Below are 16,721 nucleotides of genomic sequence, written 5' to 3'. Positions count from 1 at the left end.
ATCTAATGTATGATTCAAATACTCATGTATGAAAAAGAATAAAGCACTCAAAAAAAAAATCCAAGTTACTAGGTTTTATTTATTTTTTATTATTATCGTCAAAATATAAATTTGTATAATTCTTCATGATTGTACCGTACGTTCCTTCCGCATGGTCATATTATCTTCCCACATAACTGTTCTTTTGTATTGTTATCTCGCAAATTCGTCATCGTGAATTCTTACTTTTCTTTTTAAGCGAATACAAAATTTTCTACATTTCTTGGTTCTTAAAACTGCATGAATGGTTAAATTTGTTCATATAGAGTGATCATTATCATTGTTAAAATCTAATTTATATAAGTTCTCTTATGCTTGAGACTAATTGTCTACTTCATAGACAAATGATAAAATAGTTATGGTCAAAGCTAACCCAAATTATGTCTCGATGAATCTCAATATGAATTAAACTAACTATAACACTTAATCAGATATGCGAAAAAGGTTAGAAGTATAAAAACAATAAAGGAGGATTTTTCAAAATAGTGAAGGATATAAATAAATTAAATAAATGTGAAAACATAAGTTGATTATTTGGCTTTCTCATAGATAGTTGGATTTTTCATTGGTTAGTGGAAGATTGTTATCCATTTTACTTAAAAACATGGAACATTAAATTAACCAAGCTTCAATTAATTTTTTTAGAGTCTCACTCATTCCAAGCACATATGATTAAGACTCAAATAATACTTCACTCATTCCAATCGAATATGGTTAAAGTATTAATCTATTATTCTACCTTTTTATTAAGTAAACCAACATTTCAGAGTCTAAATTATCAAGCTAGCATTAATTAATTCATTCGGTTTCTAACTTTTTCCAAGCGTTTACAAATGAAAACCTATTAACACTTCTCTTGTTCCAAGCGTTTACATATAAAATTCATTGTTTCATTTACATAAAAGATTATCAAAATTAGAAAAACTTATATGAATTCTTGATTAAAGATTAAGATTGAATGATCGACAAGCATTCTAATACAATCTCAAAGTATAAATTAGAACTCAAGGAAAATAGATAAAAATAATACTCCGATTTGCTAAAAGAATAACATCTTGGAATTCGTTATAAAATTATAGAAGAATCAATTCAAGAGATTTAGCCTTCCAAGTGGAAGACAAAGCAAGACATAATGTAAAAGAAAATGTGTAACAATGCACTGAACGAATGAAACAATGAAAATAGATGATCTAAGATGTGATTATGAAAGATCTCTTTTGCCATATGCCTCATTTTGTAGCCCTTGAAGAATAATAAAAAATAATACTTTGACATGCATGATGTTTGCTTTTCACATGTTCAAATGACACCATAAGTTCTATTTTTTTTAATATTTATTAAGGATGAAAGAATAATTTTGAAAAAAAAATTAAAAAGTAGCATATTAATTGAATGTTTTAATGTATCAGTGTCCAAGAATAATCTTTGCAATTAAATTAGTAAATTATTGATTACACAAAAACCGCAATATCAAGCGCGTATTGAACTCTCTAAAATTAAAGTTTTGATAATTCTTCATATTGCATTGTCTTTTTCTACTTAAGGAAATAAATAAATCCAACAATATCCCAAATTACAATCTCAAAATAATCGCTTCTTTTCATAATCATCTTGCACAAATATTCTCTAAATAAAATCTCTCATATTTAATTGCTACGCACATTTAATGTTGATTCACTTTTTGATTCATAATCTAATTTATTTTATCCCATAGAAAATCCATATAAATAATTGATCCAAATGGATCCTCAATGTTCGATATATAGGTGTAGGTGATGTAAGAATGAATATTAGAAATAACTTGAGATTTTTGTGTTTTTGTTTGGTAATTAAGGTTCTTGTGTGTACATGTTTATTAAGGCATAATTACTATGTTATTTTTTTTGATTATATTTATATTTCTATTTAGGAATAAAATGATCTTTTATATTTTATTAATTAGGTGTAAAAATTAAAATATATAAGCGCAAAAAGAAAAAGTATGCAAATTAAATAATATAGAAATTTAATAAAAAGATATTATATAAATTTTTTAGAAGATTTAGTTGTTATTCTAAAAAAAAAGTAGCTAAAAAGAAAATAAGATATATAATCTTGATGAGTTTAGAGATTAAAAGATATACTATTATTAGAAAAAGATATTATTAGATATTGTTATTTCTCTTACTCTGTTTATAGAGTTCCTTGCTATTTCTGAGATTCTCATAAATTTCTAAGAAGTTCATGTTGTATCTGAGAAGTTCCTGTTGTATCTGAGAAGTTTCTGTTGTATTTTAAGAGACTTGCACAGTACAACGCGAGTAAGTCATTTAAGAACAGTAAATCTACACATCTCAGGAAATACAGTTCGTGATTTTGTCAGTTTTTCTACAAAAGATATTAATATCATTTTGCATCAAAAGTCATATAATAATTATAAGATTTGCATTATGTATATTTGAGACCATCTCGTGCATCCAAAACCATACCAACCTTCACATAATAAAAGCATAACCATACAAGGTCTCCAAAAACCATGATGGCCTAAGTGTTCCGAGATCATATGAGCCCATCATAGAAAACAATTTATGTACATTCTTACCCATCTAAATATATCACCACCTACGAGGGACAACATCATATTAATCTACAAGGGTGACATTATGTCAACCTACAAGAGACGACCTCATGTCAACCTTATCTTAGCCCAAATCATCTCAATTTCATTATCTTTCGCCACAAATAAAATTAAAGAATGCTAAACCATTTTAACTAACATTATTAGGCAAATTATTTTTATAATTATCTCTAAAATGAGGCTTAATCATTTACTATAAATAGCACTGTTTACAAAGTAATTAATATATTAATTTGTCATTATTAATACATTTGTTACTAATGTATTTAACTACTTGAATATCAAAGTGTTTTGTGTAGATACATTCATTTTATTTTGTTTAGGTTTAATTTTTCGGTGGGTTACTTTCCTCCATAATCTAAAATATATCTCTTTTATTTAGACGTCCTTATTTTGAAAAATTGTATCAATTAAACCCTTACCATTAAATTGGACTTAACAACATTAATGTATACTTGAGTTGGCATAATGAACAGTCTTTTTAATTGACATAATGATGTGAATTTAGGTTATTTTAAAATTATTTGAAATTTTAAATTATTTTATTTTCTCTCTTCTCCTCGTTTATTTGGAACCTCTTTTAGATTATGGAAGAAAATAAAGATATACCGAAATATTAAATTTGAAAGAGAAAGCCTTTCCAATTTAAAAATGTGAAATAACTTGAAGCGTAAAAGAGAAAGTAAACACATCTGTATTCCACTTTATTAAAATATGCTCACGGGATATTAAAAATAAAATACAAAATCTTAAATAAACTCTAAATCATAAAAGGAAATCACCTTTTAAAAAATATGTATTTATTTCAATAATAAAATAAAATATTAATAAAATTATAAATTTTATAAATCCCTTATATTAAAGTACAAATTATAAAAATCGTCTTAAAAATAACTTGACACCATGAAACTCAATTAAAAAGTACGAACTTATAATAAATCTCGTAAGAGATGCCATTATAGGTTTTCAATTCAATACCAACTCACAGAAATTAATACAGCATTACCGTGGGGACCAAAGTCACAATTATTAAACCCTTAAAATTCAATAACTAAAGCTAAAATCCAATCAAAAAGCTGAAAAATGCACATCCATTATTAGAATATTGGGTCAAAAACTGGATTTGATTTATCGAATTCACAGGTAGCCCACATTACGGATTGAAATCGATTGGCTTTTACTTTCTGTCCTTTATCTCAATCCTCGGCTCACCAGGAAAGTTGAAAAAGCTAGCCCCACCTATAAACCATGGGAAAGTTGAATTCAATAGTCATTTCTTCATATTTGGTTCAGCGTGGTATTCTACTTTTCCTACTTCTTTTATCACAGTATTCCATTAAACCAGCATCTTGTGCCTCCAGAGTGAAGTTCCTTCCAGGATTCGAGGGACCCCTTCCTTTTGTTCTTGAAACTGGGTAACTTCAACTCTTATTGCTAACTATATACTAATCCTATTTATGCTTTTAAGTTTTGGGTTATGAGATTGAAAGCATTTGATGATATGAAAGGTATGTGGGAGTGGGAGAATCAGAAGATGTCCAAACATTTTATTACTTCATTAAGGAAGATCCTCTCATCCTTTGGCTATCCGGTGGTCCTGGTTGTTGTTGACTTACTGGCAAGTGTACCAGATCTGTAAATAATATAATCGGTAATGCCCGATATTGTTCTTTCCAAGAGACTCGAAAGGATCGTTCGTGTGAATTAAAATCATAAGACTTGTAGAGAAAGAATTAATTGTTGTGGATGCAAAGACAGAAAATAAACATGTAATGTGTTTGATTCAATTGACGAAAAAGACTATGGATGAATGGAGTTATTGAGGGTTTACAATTTCATCTTATTCACCCCCTCTTATCTACTTCTCTTGTTTAATGTGCTTGATTATCTAATTGTTATACAAACTTTCTTGGTCTACCCTTAACCCTATCCCTCGGTGAAAAGAGCCTATTACTAATTACCGGCTTGTTATCCCTAGCCTCCCCTAGCAATTAGTAATGCATTAAGAACATAAGCAAAAACAATTGATCGTCCTACCCCCTATCCCTAGGTTGGTATTGCTTAATCAAGGAATTTCTCACTAGTTTATGACAGTACTGTACGTTCCCGTATCAATAGAGACAAACAATAATTACCGAATGAGTTAAACGATAAAAGCATTAAGCGCAGATGAGAACCCAACAATTGATGATCAAAGCATATGAAGAATCATATAAATAAACAAGAGTTTCAATAAAAGAGAGTTTCAAAAGATTACATTGTTTCCCCCAACAACAAAAGGGTTTAGTTCAACATTGTCATGGTGAACCTCGATAAAAATAATGGAAGAATGGAAAAACAAACCCTAGATAAGATGAAAAGGAGTCTAAGCATCCAAGAGATCCTCTCCAGAGAGTGAAAATTAGGTCTGGTCGTCCTCTTCTGTCAAAAGAATCAGAATGAAATCGCAACACGGCTATTTATAGCTGAGGAGCGTCACAGAAAACAGGCCCAGGCCCAGCGGACAACCATCTGGTGGTTTGCCCCTAATCGCGCCACCGCCCGGTGGCAGAGGGCTACCGCCCGGCGGTTTGCCTCTAATCGCAAATCCGCTCAACGCCCACGCCAGGTGCCTTCTCCTCGCCTTGGGCCGTGCAACGGTGAATTTTGCCGCCGGGCGGTTTCTTGACTCTTCTTTTCTTCAATTTTCTTCCTCTATCTTGAGTCTAAGACCCTCATCTTCAAACCCAATCTTCACTTTCATCAAAATCACTACAAAACAATGCAAAACAAGCATAATATCACTAAAAACAACTTTTGACTCTCGACTGACTCATTTATTGAGTTTTACTTGATTCTAAGCTCGTTCTATGTCTTAAAGGGTGTAATTTGGTTTAATTTGACATATAAAAATAAATATTTTTCAACCGTTATCAGTTATTCATCCCTAACTGGCCTTTTTCTTGAAATAGGTAACTGTTTATTTTCCTTTTCATTTTCAGCTTAGAAAGAAACAAAACTATGTTTACTCTGTATGGGTGATACAGGTCCACTTGCAATAAAACAGGAGGAGTACAATGGAGGTGCCCCCAACTTGATCCTCATGAATCAATCATGGAACAAGGTGTTACTCTACATTATGACCAAATTGCTGTAAAAAGAATATTTATTAAAATTTTATGACTTTTTTACGAAAATTATTTCATATTTTAAATTTTATATATAAAAAAACATTTCTCATCATATTAAAAAAATTATTATTGATCCTGTTATATCTAAAGAAGAAAAAGTATATTTTCTGCTTTCAAATTCAGTCTTTCTTATGATTTTTTGTCTTCTTGGTAGGTTAGTAGCATTATATATGTAGATTTGCCTGTTTTTACAGGCTTTACTTATGCCAAAAGAGAACTTGCTGCTCAAAGTAGTGATAAGTTGTTAGCTCGTCAAGCCCATCAATTTCTAAGGAAGGTATTCATCCAAATTTTATTTCTTTATTTCAGAATCTTTCCCTTTTTCTTTATTTTAGAATATATTAATCACAATCATGTTTAATTGTTTGTAGTGGTTAATTGGTCATCCAAAAATTTTGTCAAACGAAGTTTACATTGCTGGTGATTCATATTCTGACATTTCCGTCCGTTCCAGCAATTGTTCAAGAAATTGCACAAGGTAAAATGTTTCTAAATGATTTTAAAAAATTATAACCTCCCATTAACAATCATTAGATCGTTAATTGGTGACGGCTGAAATGTAATTTATATCATTAAGTTACTCTAATTTGTTATAATTACGTATTAGCAAATTTCATTACTTTCATTACTTCAGCTAATGAAGAAGGGTTTCAACGAAGGATAAATCTCCAGGTTAGCATTTTAAAGTATTGTTTTATGCTATATGTTTTAAATTAGAGTAATAATGTATGTGCCTAGAAAACTAATGCCACGATGTATTTTGTATGGTGTTGTTAAATCATTTAATAATAATTATTTTTTCAAATCAAAATACTTAGTTTATAAATTACTATTTTATAAACTAAAAAAAATTAGTATTTGAAATAGTTTCTATTATGAAAAAAAGATTATAAATAATTGGTAAATTAAAGTTAAATTAATTTTACTATTAGTTATCAAGATTTTAACTATTTACTATTATCTCTTTTTATAATAACAAAATTCCATAGATGACCTATTTAATTTGGTACTCTTTGTGGTAATTAGGGATGGCAACGGATCGGGTTCGGGTCGGATAGTGTGATACCCGAACCCGACCCGTCGGATAAAACTGTACCCGAAACCCGACCTGCTACTCGTTGGATATACGCTTAAAAAAAAGTCGCGGATGTTTTAAAACTCATGGATATCCGCAAATATTTAAAAAAAATATTTTTATAAATTATTAAAATAAAATTTAAATAGAATTACAAAAAAAATATATAAAATATAATAAAAATTAAATTAAATATAAATTAAAGTTTAATTTTTGTTTGGGTTGAATTGGTTCGATGGTCAGTCGTCTTTTTTTGTTTTGTTCTCTTTTGATCTTCAATCTTTATTGAGAATGTCATTCATTCCGATGGGTTGTTGACGTGCATAAGACACTCCGATACTCAAAATATAAAAAGGTGTAAATTTTATTAGGATAGAAGAGGAAGATTATACCTACACATCAATTGTATATTTATAGAGCCTATGGTAGGCAAGCCCATTGATTAACCATTAGTGTAGTATATTTTTACGCAATCAAATCCAATAATAAATAATTAATATCGTATAATAAATAATTAATATCGTATATTTTATAAATAGTAAGACAATCTAACCTATTAATTATTGGAGTATATTTTTAGGTAATCAAGCCCAATAATCAATAATTAATACCGTATATTTTGTAAAGAGTAAGGCAATTATTGACAATTAATTTTGATCGGTATATTTCATATAGTACAATTTTAATTAAATTTAACCTTGTAAAATATAAATTAATGTTAATTTTAATTATATTTAACTTAATAAAATAAAAATTAAATTTTTATTTTTATTTTTTGTGGGTAGTGGATATCTGCGGGTACAGATAGTATAATACCTGCACCCGACCTGTTTATAAGCGGGTATTAAAATATCCGCTATCCGCGAGTTTCGGGTAGTAAATATCCACGGATATCAACTATCCGTCGCAAATTTTATTCGCGAATATCCGCGGGCGCGGATTTTTTGCCATCCCTAGTGGTAATACAGTAGAACGCAACATGAAAAACCTGGAAATAAGATTCTTGGCAAAAGCTAAAAATGGAATTGCGTAACAAATGAAAAAAAAAATTATTTACTTTTAATAATAAAAGATGGCATCATATCAATTTTTATATAACAATTTATTTTCTCATAATGAAGCCTTTTTACTTTAGGGATACCTTTTGGGGAATCCAATAACAATTAGAAGGGACGGAAACTATGAAATCCCTTTTGCTCATGGAATGACACTTATTTCTGATGAATTATATGAGGTGATTTAATTTTATTTTGATTCATGAATTTCTATTTTTAAGGATTGTACTCAATAAAAAAAATCAAAGACTAAGGAATTCTCTTAATTTATGGATAGTAAAATTGTAAAGGAAACTACATTGATGTGGACTCCGAAAATGTATTATGTTATAAAGAGGAGTCATTCAATACGGTATGCATTCTCTCTTTTTTTTCTATCTCTTCTTTTCTTATAAAATTTTTGGTGACTAGAACTTTTAGTGAAATAATAAAAAATCCTAAGGTCAAGTATTATTTCTGTTAGAATTTTAAGAAAAAAAAAAAAAAGGTAGTTGTTATGTTAGACATGTTTAGTTGAGTTAATAGTAATGAAGTAAATTTAAGTTGTAGAAGATGGTTTTGGAAATAATGAATAATGTGGAGGAGTTTATATTGATCTTTCATGTATGTTACAATAAGCGGTTTTACCTATTTATATATTTGAACCACTAATTCTACAATTTTTTTACATTTTCTTAACTTTTGTCATTATCTTAATGTTACAATTTAAAGGTTTTATCTTTATTTGTCTTTCTAGCATAATCTCTCTATTTTTAGATGTTTCTTTTCTTGTAACTTCTAGAATTTTGTATCAAATTTAACATTTCCTAAAGCAAATTTAGACAACTCCAAGCATACATTATATAAACTTGACTTTGGATGATACCTTGGTGAATATGTTTAACTTGGTTTTTTGACCTATAGTTTGAATTTGTTTGTTTGATTATACCCTTTGATGAAGTGATATTTAATGAGTATATGATATGTTTTTTATGATGCAATGGATTATTTTTCATTGTCATAGCTTGTTTGTTATTAATGTAGATGATAATAAAGTTGTTTTGTTGTTCTTCCATTTCTTCAAATATTCTTCTTTGTCTTGATGATTGACTTGTAGTTTTTACAGTTGTCATGTAAATTGTTTTAGCTATTGATTTTTTTTTGTCTATGAAAAATAATCCCAAACCAAGTGCAAAGATATAATCATATCTACTCTTCATGTCAATCAATCACTATTAGTGTAATTAACTAATCAAATTTTGTTCTCAAAGCCATATTCAATTTTAACTTATGTTTTTTTTTCTCTATTTTAACTTCACTTACCCCTTATCTCCTATTATTATATCTTACACATGTATCTCCATTAAAGTGAAAGGTGTAACATTTCTTCAACATCGGCCCATGCTCAAGAGATTCTTTGAAGATCTTCGCGACTATGCAATTTATTATTTCTAAATAGTATTTTTCCGTGAAGAATATGTAATTGTATGTTGTCGCTCAATTCTTTTATCCTCGCGAAACTTATTGAACTCATATGAGTTATGTTTTTTTTTTTTTTTTTTTTTTTTTTTGCGTTGACCAATTCTTAAAATTTTGTATATGTCTACCACGTCGTTTCTTGATGAGAGCTTTAAATTTCTTGAATATTCCAAAAAACTTTTAATCTTTCTACATCCAAGTTATTTTAGAAAACTAATTAGTAAAAAGGAAAAAAAGTATTAGTTAGTTAGTTATGATAGTTCTAAAAGGTTTTTCGCTCTCCATGTTATGTTATTGAAAATGGTAATATGTATTGGTTTCCCATAAGATATCCATCCCTAACTTCATATTTTCATTTAGCTCTTATTCACTTGAATGAATGTGAGGGAGAGTAATTGAGTGGATTTGAAGATAATTTTTTTTGTTGTTTTTTTGAGTGAATTTGGAAATAATTGAGAGTGGATTTGGAAGTAAATTTTTTTAATCCGTCATATAAATTAAATCCTACACTAATTCTCACAAACTTTACTTCCAAATTTACTCTTGTTTATTTCCAAATTCACTCAAATAAGCAACAAAAAGAATTATTTTCAAATCCACTCAATTACTCTCACTCAAATCTACTCAAGTGAACAAGGAGATTAGGATGGTAAACCTCATCATGTCTAATATCTTCAAAATTTGGGTGTTGACATGATCAAACCTTGATGCCAAAGTTATGAGTCATCAATGGCGAGACTTTCATGGAATTATCTATAAAAAATTATATTTCTTTTTTCCATTTTAATTTCACCTATCTCTCATCTTCTATTATCATATCTTACACATGTATCTCCATTAAAGTGAAGAGTGTAACATTGCTCCATGATTAACTAATGCTTAAGAGATTCTTTTAAGATTTAAAATTAGAAAGATTTATTTGATGAGTCTTTATACCTTTCTTTATCTCCACAATAACAATGGCTTTACCTTTTAACTCCACTAGAGCACCGTTCCTCAATTGAACTTTTGCTTTGATAGAATCATCAATATTTCTAAATATGATCATGTATTTGATAATGTGATTATCGAATTTGGTATCAAGTACCAACTTTTACTAGTTTTTTCACTGAAATCTCGTATAGCATAAAAAATGTGTTGTTCACAATGACGTTCTTTGATGAAATTCTTTTATGTTTGTTTTTGTTGTAAGAACTAAGTTTGTTAGGGTACTAACGTTTGAGTTTATTTGTAATACTAACCCTCCCTTTCTAAGTTATTTGACTTTTTGCAAATGTCACATTGAAGATTTTTGTCTTTGAGAAACCTTTAGAATTATGTTGTTTCTAAAATATTTTATCTTTTTCTTTCCTTTATTATAAGATTGTGATTTAACGTTTGATTGGAAAACATCTTCAAAATGTCTTTGTTGTACCTTTTCAATCTTCAACCTATTCGTTTTATCACTAATAAGATGGATATATCCTAATTTTGCTCATTGTTATAGTTGCATAATTTTTATGGGGGATAAAAATCATAATTTTCTTATCAAGAATATGTCTCCATTTTAATGTTTTAATAAATATATTTTTTAGTGAAAATAGCCACAGATATCGATGAAAGAGAATTTGTATTGATCATGATTAACGAAAATTTGAAAATATTGAAATAATAGAAATTTTGAGGTAGTTGGGTAAGATATCTATATCCTATAAATAACCAAACGTAATTCTTTTTAGCATACTTAGAATTTTAGAGAAGAGTAAATGTTAATTGTTTTGTTATGATAGTTTGAAGATTGTTTTAGTAATAATGTACTAAATGTAGAATGTAGGTAGCAACATTGAAGATTGAGGACAATAGGTTAGAAAATTATATTACTTTTCATGTATTTTTTATTTTATATATTTCGGATAAGTCACTTTTACATTTTTAGATTATTTTAGGCTTTCTTAACTTTTAGAACTATCTAGAATTATATAGTTGCAATTTCTAGAGTTATCTATTACTTAGAATCTATGTTTTTAGATTTTTGTTTTCATGTAACTCTAAGAAAATTGTATCCAATTTAAGAATTCTATTGCCACAGCTTGTATCAGGACTTTCTGCTTACAACATTTTGGAGCCGTTGTGTGAGAAGATCCCTAATTGAGAAATTTCCTAGCAAGCATTTCTTGAAAACTGATCTCAAACTGCCAAACGTAACATGTCCGGTAATGTTCATACCTTAATTGAATGATAGATGTTTTCTAATTACTATTTCCTTTCCATGTATTTGACAATGATGTTTGCTTCTTTACAACTATTAGACTTATACATCACTCCTTATAACTTATTAGGCAAATGATGATACTGTTCGAACTGCACTTAATGTCCGCAAGGTCAGATCATACAACTCACTGGTTTTGGTTTTCCTTTACACATGCTAACTACATTATATAACAATTACAAATGCATGTATTGTAGGGAAGTATAGAAACATGGATTCGTTGTTATCATGATGAACGTTTCAAGATCGATATTTCAAGCAGTGTTGAATATCACGCAAATCTTAGTAGAAAAGGCTATCGTTCACTAATATACAGGTCAATGTTCCTTCTTTATGTTCTCATGTATTGCATAAGATAAAACTATACAATAAATTAATTATATATAATTCAAATTTCTTGTGGCAAATAATAGTGGCGATCATGACATGGTGTGTCCTTTCTTGGGAACTGAAGAATGGATAAGATCTTTAAACTACGCTATTGTTGATGATTGGAGGCCATGGAATTCAAATGGTCAAGTTGCAGGGTATAATTCTATAACTTTTTTTTTCTTACCATAATTTGAACCATATCGTCTTCCAACAATACCATGCAGACCAAGAATAATCATATTTAACCATGCTTAATATATATTAAAAGATAATTAAATATTGCACTTACTGTTTGTGTTTACTGCATGTAGATACACAAGTACTTACTCTAATCAAATGACATTTGCAACTGTGAAGGAAGTATCTGGTTTTTACAACGCAAAAATGAGAGAAATATTACAAGAATAGGCAAAAAACTTTTTAATTACAAGAATTGGAAAACATTATTTAAAAACATTATTTATAAATTATAAATGATTTTAATTAATAAAAATTAAAAAATAAAAAAATAAAAAACGTGAGGAATGCACGACTTTAATAAAAAAAGTCGTTAAACTCCATACGATTTCATTTTTTTTTAACTTTTTATTTAAAAATGGTTTACTAATCAATTACAAACATATATGTTTAATACGGTTGAATTTGACATTAAATTTATTAGATCTTATTTTAGCCTCAATGGTTAAGTCCACCTGTTATTGATACACACATTTTATCCTCAATTTCAATAATAAACTCTTATTGATTATTACATGCACTTAGAATTATATATATATATATATATATATATATATATATATATATATATTTTTATTGTGTGTGTAAATCTTTGGTAGTTTTTTGTTTTATTATTTTTTACTCCAATAATTTCAGGGTGCGGGCCACACAGCTCCGATGTACAAATCGGAAGCAGATGGATATTTAAGAGTGCTTTGTAGGAAAATAAAACGAAGACCTTTTACTATCCTGCCAAGGACCGAATTTAGTTGTTTCTCAATAAATGTGTTTTTATGAACCCAAATATAGTATTATAGCTTTTAAATATAAAAGAAGTGACTAAGTAACTCTATTGAGTAATATTTTAATTTTGAATAATCGCTTAAAAAAAACAATAAATTTCTTTCCATTATTATATTTAGTTGCGAGTTAATTATAAATGATAGTATTTGTGTCAAATCGAGATGAGTTAATACACAATGTTTATCGGTAAATAACCTAATCAATGTATTTGTAAATAAAGAAGAGTTATTAATTTTATTTCATTATACATCATCGCAAATATTGATATATTGAAATTAATGATGTTTTATTTATTATAATCTTAATAAACAATTTAGTTGAGGGGTTTTGCTTCCTACACTTGTTTGAATTAGGTAAGATTGATTATGAATTATGTGAACACTAATTTTCTTACTTTTTCATTTTTTACATATCAATCTAAATAATTTAAGTTAACATTGATTAATTTATTCTTTGTATATTCTTATTATTTTAACTTTACATCAATACAACAATATAATTATTATATTTCAAATTTAATTTATATTTTGGTTTCAGTACTTACTTATGGAGTTTATTTAATGTGTTTTCTAAATTTCTATCGTTTTTCAGACTCAAGGCATATATTTTTATAGTTTTGGTTTCTTTATATTAGAGGTTAAAAAGATTAAAAAATTTAAAAATTGTTGCAAAAAATAATATTTTTTATTTTATTTGCAGATATTATTTCAGTTTTTAATATAATCAAAGTGATAAAAGTATTATTGTTTGGATTTTATAAATAAACTAAAGTCAAAAGTCATCTAGAATAAATTTAAATAAAAATTACATGAACTTGTCATTGTTTTGTCTCTATTATATCGTTTTTGTGAACTTCCTCTCCTTTGTTTGTCATTATGATTGCTCCGTTCACCACTACAATTCTTCTGTTCACTATTGTTTGCAATTGTTCCATCCTACAATTTCCTATTTTTTATTCACCATTATTTGTTGTTCCATTACTCGTCATATTGAATGAATGAATAACAAACCAAACGGTGAATTAATACATCAACATGCAACACTTTAAGTTATTTAAAGTTGCATCTTCATTGTCACATGGGTGGGACATCTTTTCGGCTAAGAGATGCAGTGCTATATTGCTCTCACTCATCTTGAATCCATGAACAACGTGATAATTCCTAAAACGAGTAGCTTAATTTAATGAAAACTAAAAAGGACTTAGTAAAACGTTTTAGTACAACATCATTTAAATCTGGTTTTGGTTTTTATAATCTAATATATGCAAAGAAATTATGTTTGGACATGTTCATGAGCCTTGAGTTCATTGATGTCGCAGTAATTTCTGTTTAGTCTGAAATGTTTTTGATGTAGTTATATTAATGGTATGGTTGTATCTTGAAAAGAAGTGGGATATGTTTGAATTAATTGAAATTGGGTATCAACGAATAATTGAGTTGAAAAGTTAAATATAAGGATATTATCTTTTTAAATTCTGAAACATGTGAATTTGAGAATGATAATATGTACTGATACAATTTTTCTTTTTATTGAAATTAGTTAAAACTTGGGACTGTGGGAGTAACAAGAGCGCTAGTATATTTTTATCAATCTGTTTTGGTACGTGGTAAATAAGATAAAGTTAAAGTGTAAGACGTTGATTCTGGTATTTTAAAATTAAGAAAAATGGGATAAGAGTTTAGAATAAATTCTTATAAATATAGTTAGTCCTCTCCTTCTGCTTAGGGGAGACAAGTATTGAAGACTTTTCAATTTGAAGGTGTGAGATAATAAAGGACATCAAGATCATAAAAAAATTTTAAATTAAATTCTAGATCATAAAAAAAGAATTTCTTATAGAAAAATATGTATTTATTTCAATAATCAAATAAAATATTAATAAAATTCTAAATTTTATAAAAAAAATATATCTTAAAAATAGAACTCACGATTAATAACAAAAACATATAATAAATGTTGTAATTTAACACCACATATCTTCAGTGACTGATTTCGTCCACCAATTATCAAACTACCACATTGTATATAAAATAATACAGCATTACATTACCGTGGGGACCAAAGTCACCGTTATTAAAGCCTTCAAATTCAATAACTACATAAAATCCAATAAAAAAGCTGAAAACTGAGTAAAAACAAATCTTATGGACTATAATATTTTGAAGAATCCAACTTTTAGGCATCCATTAGATTGCCTTTTACTTTCTGTCCTTATAAGCTAGCTCCAGCTATAAACCATGAAAGTGATGAGAGAAAAGAGCATAAAAAATGGGAAAGTTGAAGTCAAATTTCATTTCTTCAGATTTGATTCAACGTGGTATTCTACTTTTCCTACTTCTTTTATCACAGTATTCCATTGAAGCAGCATCTTGTGCCTCGAGAGTGAAGTTCCTTCCAGGATTCGAGGGACCCCTTCCTTTTCTTCTTGAAACTGGGTAACTTCAACTCTTATTCTTAACTATATACTAATCCTATTTATGCTTTTAAGTTTTGGGTTATGAGATTGAAAGCATTTGGTTGAAACTGATTATATGAAAGGTATGTGGGAGTGGGAGAATCAGAAGATGTCCAAACATTTTATTACTTCATTGAGTCAGATAACAATCCCAAAGAAGATCCTCTCCTGCTTTGGCTATCCGGTGGCCATGGTTGTTCATCCCTAACTGCCTTTTTACTTGAAATAGGTAACACCGTTTATTTTCCTTTTCATTTTGCGCTTAGAAGCAAACAAAGCTATGCTTACTCTGTATAAGTGATACAGGTCCAGTTGCAATAAAACAGGAGGAATACAATGGAGGTCCACCCAACTTGATCCTCAGGAATCAATCATGGAACAAGGTGCTACTCTACATCCACTTCTCACACTAATAATTTCATGACATTACTAACATTATATACAAAATGACCTTACTAACATTATATTCAAATTTTATTAAAAAATAAAAATCGCTGGTGCATAAATGATTTATTATGAGGAGTAAAATTGACTTATGATAGGTGGACTGATTTCATAGTTGTGACAATCATTACATTCAATCTGTCATAAGATATCCAATCTATTATATTGAACAATTACATAAATATTTAGTCAGTCTTTTAATACTGTATCCCATAAATCAATTTGTATAAGTAATGGTGTGTATGTATTTTATTACGTAATATCTATACTCATAGTTATTCAATTGAAGTCAACACTATAAATTAAATACAAATAATCAAGACTCATTCAATTCAAGGACACACAAAATTCCATCATACTCTAATTAGCTCTTACAATATGTAGTTTTGATCAATTTTACTAAACCAACAAAAAAAAAATGAATTCCACAAAACCAACAAAACAATCATGAACCAGTCATGGTTTTTTTGTTTGGAGATTAAGATTTTAAAAAATGGTAAATTTTGACACAAGTATCAAGATTTCTTTAGGAAATAAATCTCTAACAAGTATTTATGCATATAAACAGNAGAGAAATGAAAATAATCTTTAAATAAAAAAATTCAATTAAAAGTTAGATTAAGTATGAATAAGATNAACTCGACAAGTCAAAACCCCCACGAGGTAGAGAACCATTAACAAAACTATGTTGGTATGGAATAGTACACACAGAGACTGAGTAGAGATTAAACTTGCTGTAAAATTATAGTAAAAAAAAATATTTATTAA

The 16,721-nt window shown here is 28.3% G+C and overlaps 1 protein-coding gene and 1 pseudogene across 1 annotated transcript in view; both read left to right on the top strand.

The window, feature by feature from the left end:
* Positions 1-3,904: 3,904 nt before the first annotated feature.
* Positions 3,905-13,048, top strand: LOC106760250 (annotated as a pseudogene).
* A 2,264-nt stretch (positions 13,049-15,312) lies between these two features.
* Positions 15,313-16,721, top strand: part of LOC111241653 (serine carboxypeptidase-like 1) — a 57,940-nt gene continuing 56,531 nt past the window's right edge. Inside the window, exons 1-3 of the mRNA XM_022780542.1 lie at positions 15,313-15,489; positions 15,593-15,738; positions 15,816-15,892. Of these exons, the coding sequence (XP_022636263.1) occupies positions 15,323-15,489; positions 15,593-15,738; positions 15,816-15,892 (390 nt within the window). The 5' untranslated portion in view covers positions 15,313-15,322. The remainder of the gene's footprint in view (positions 15,490-15,592; positions 15,739-15,815; positions 15,893-16,721) is intronic.

This window comes from Vigna radiata, chromosome 5, assembly GCF_000741045.1.
Source record: "Vigna radiata var. radiata cultivar VC1973A chromosome 5, Vradiata_ver6, whole genome shotgun sequence".
Lineage (NCBI taxonomy): Eukaryota > Viridiplantae > Streptophyta > Magnoliopsida > Fabales > Fabaceae > Vigna > Vigna radiata.
This window is presented reverse-complemented; position numbering and strand designations above follow the sequence as displayed.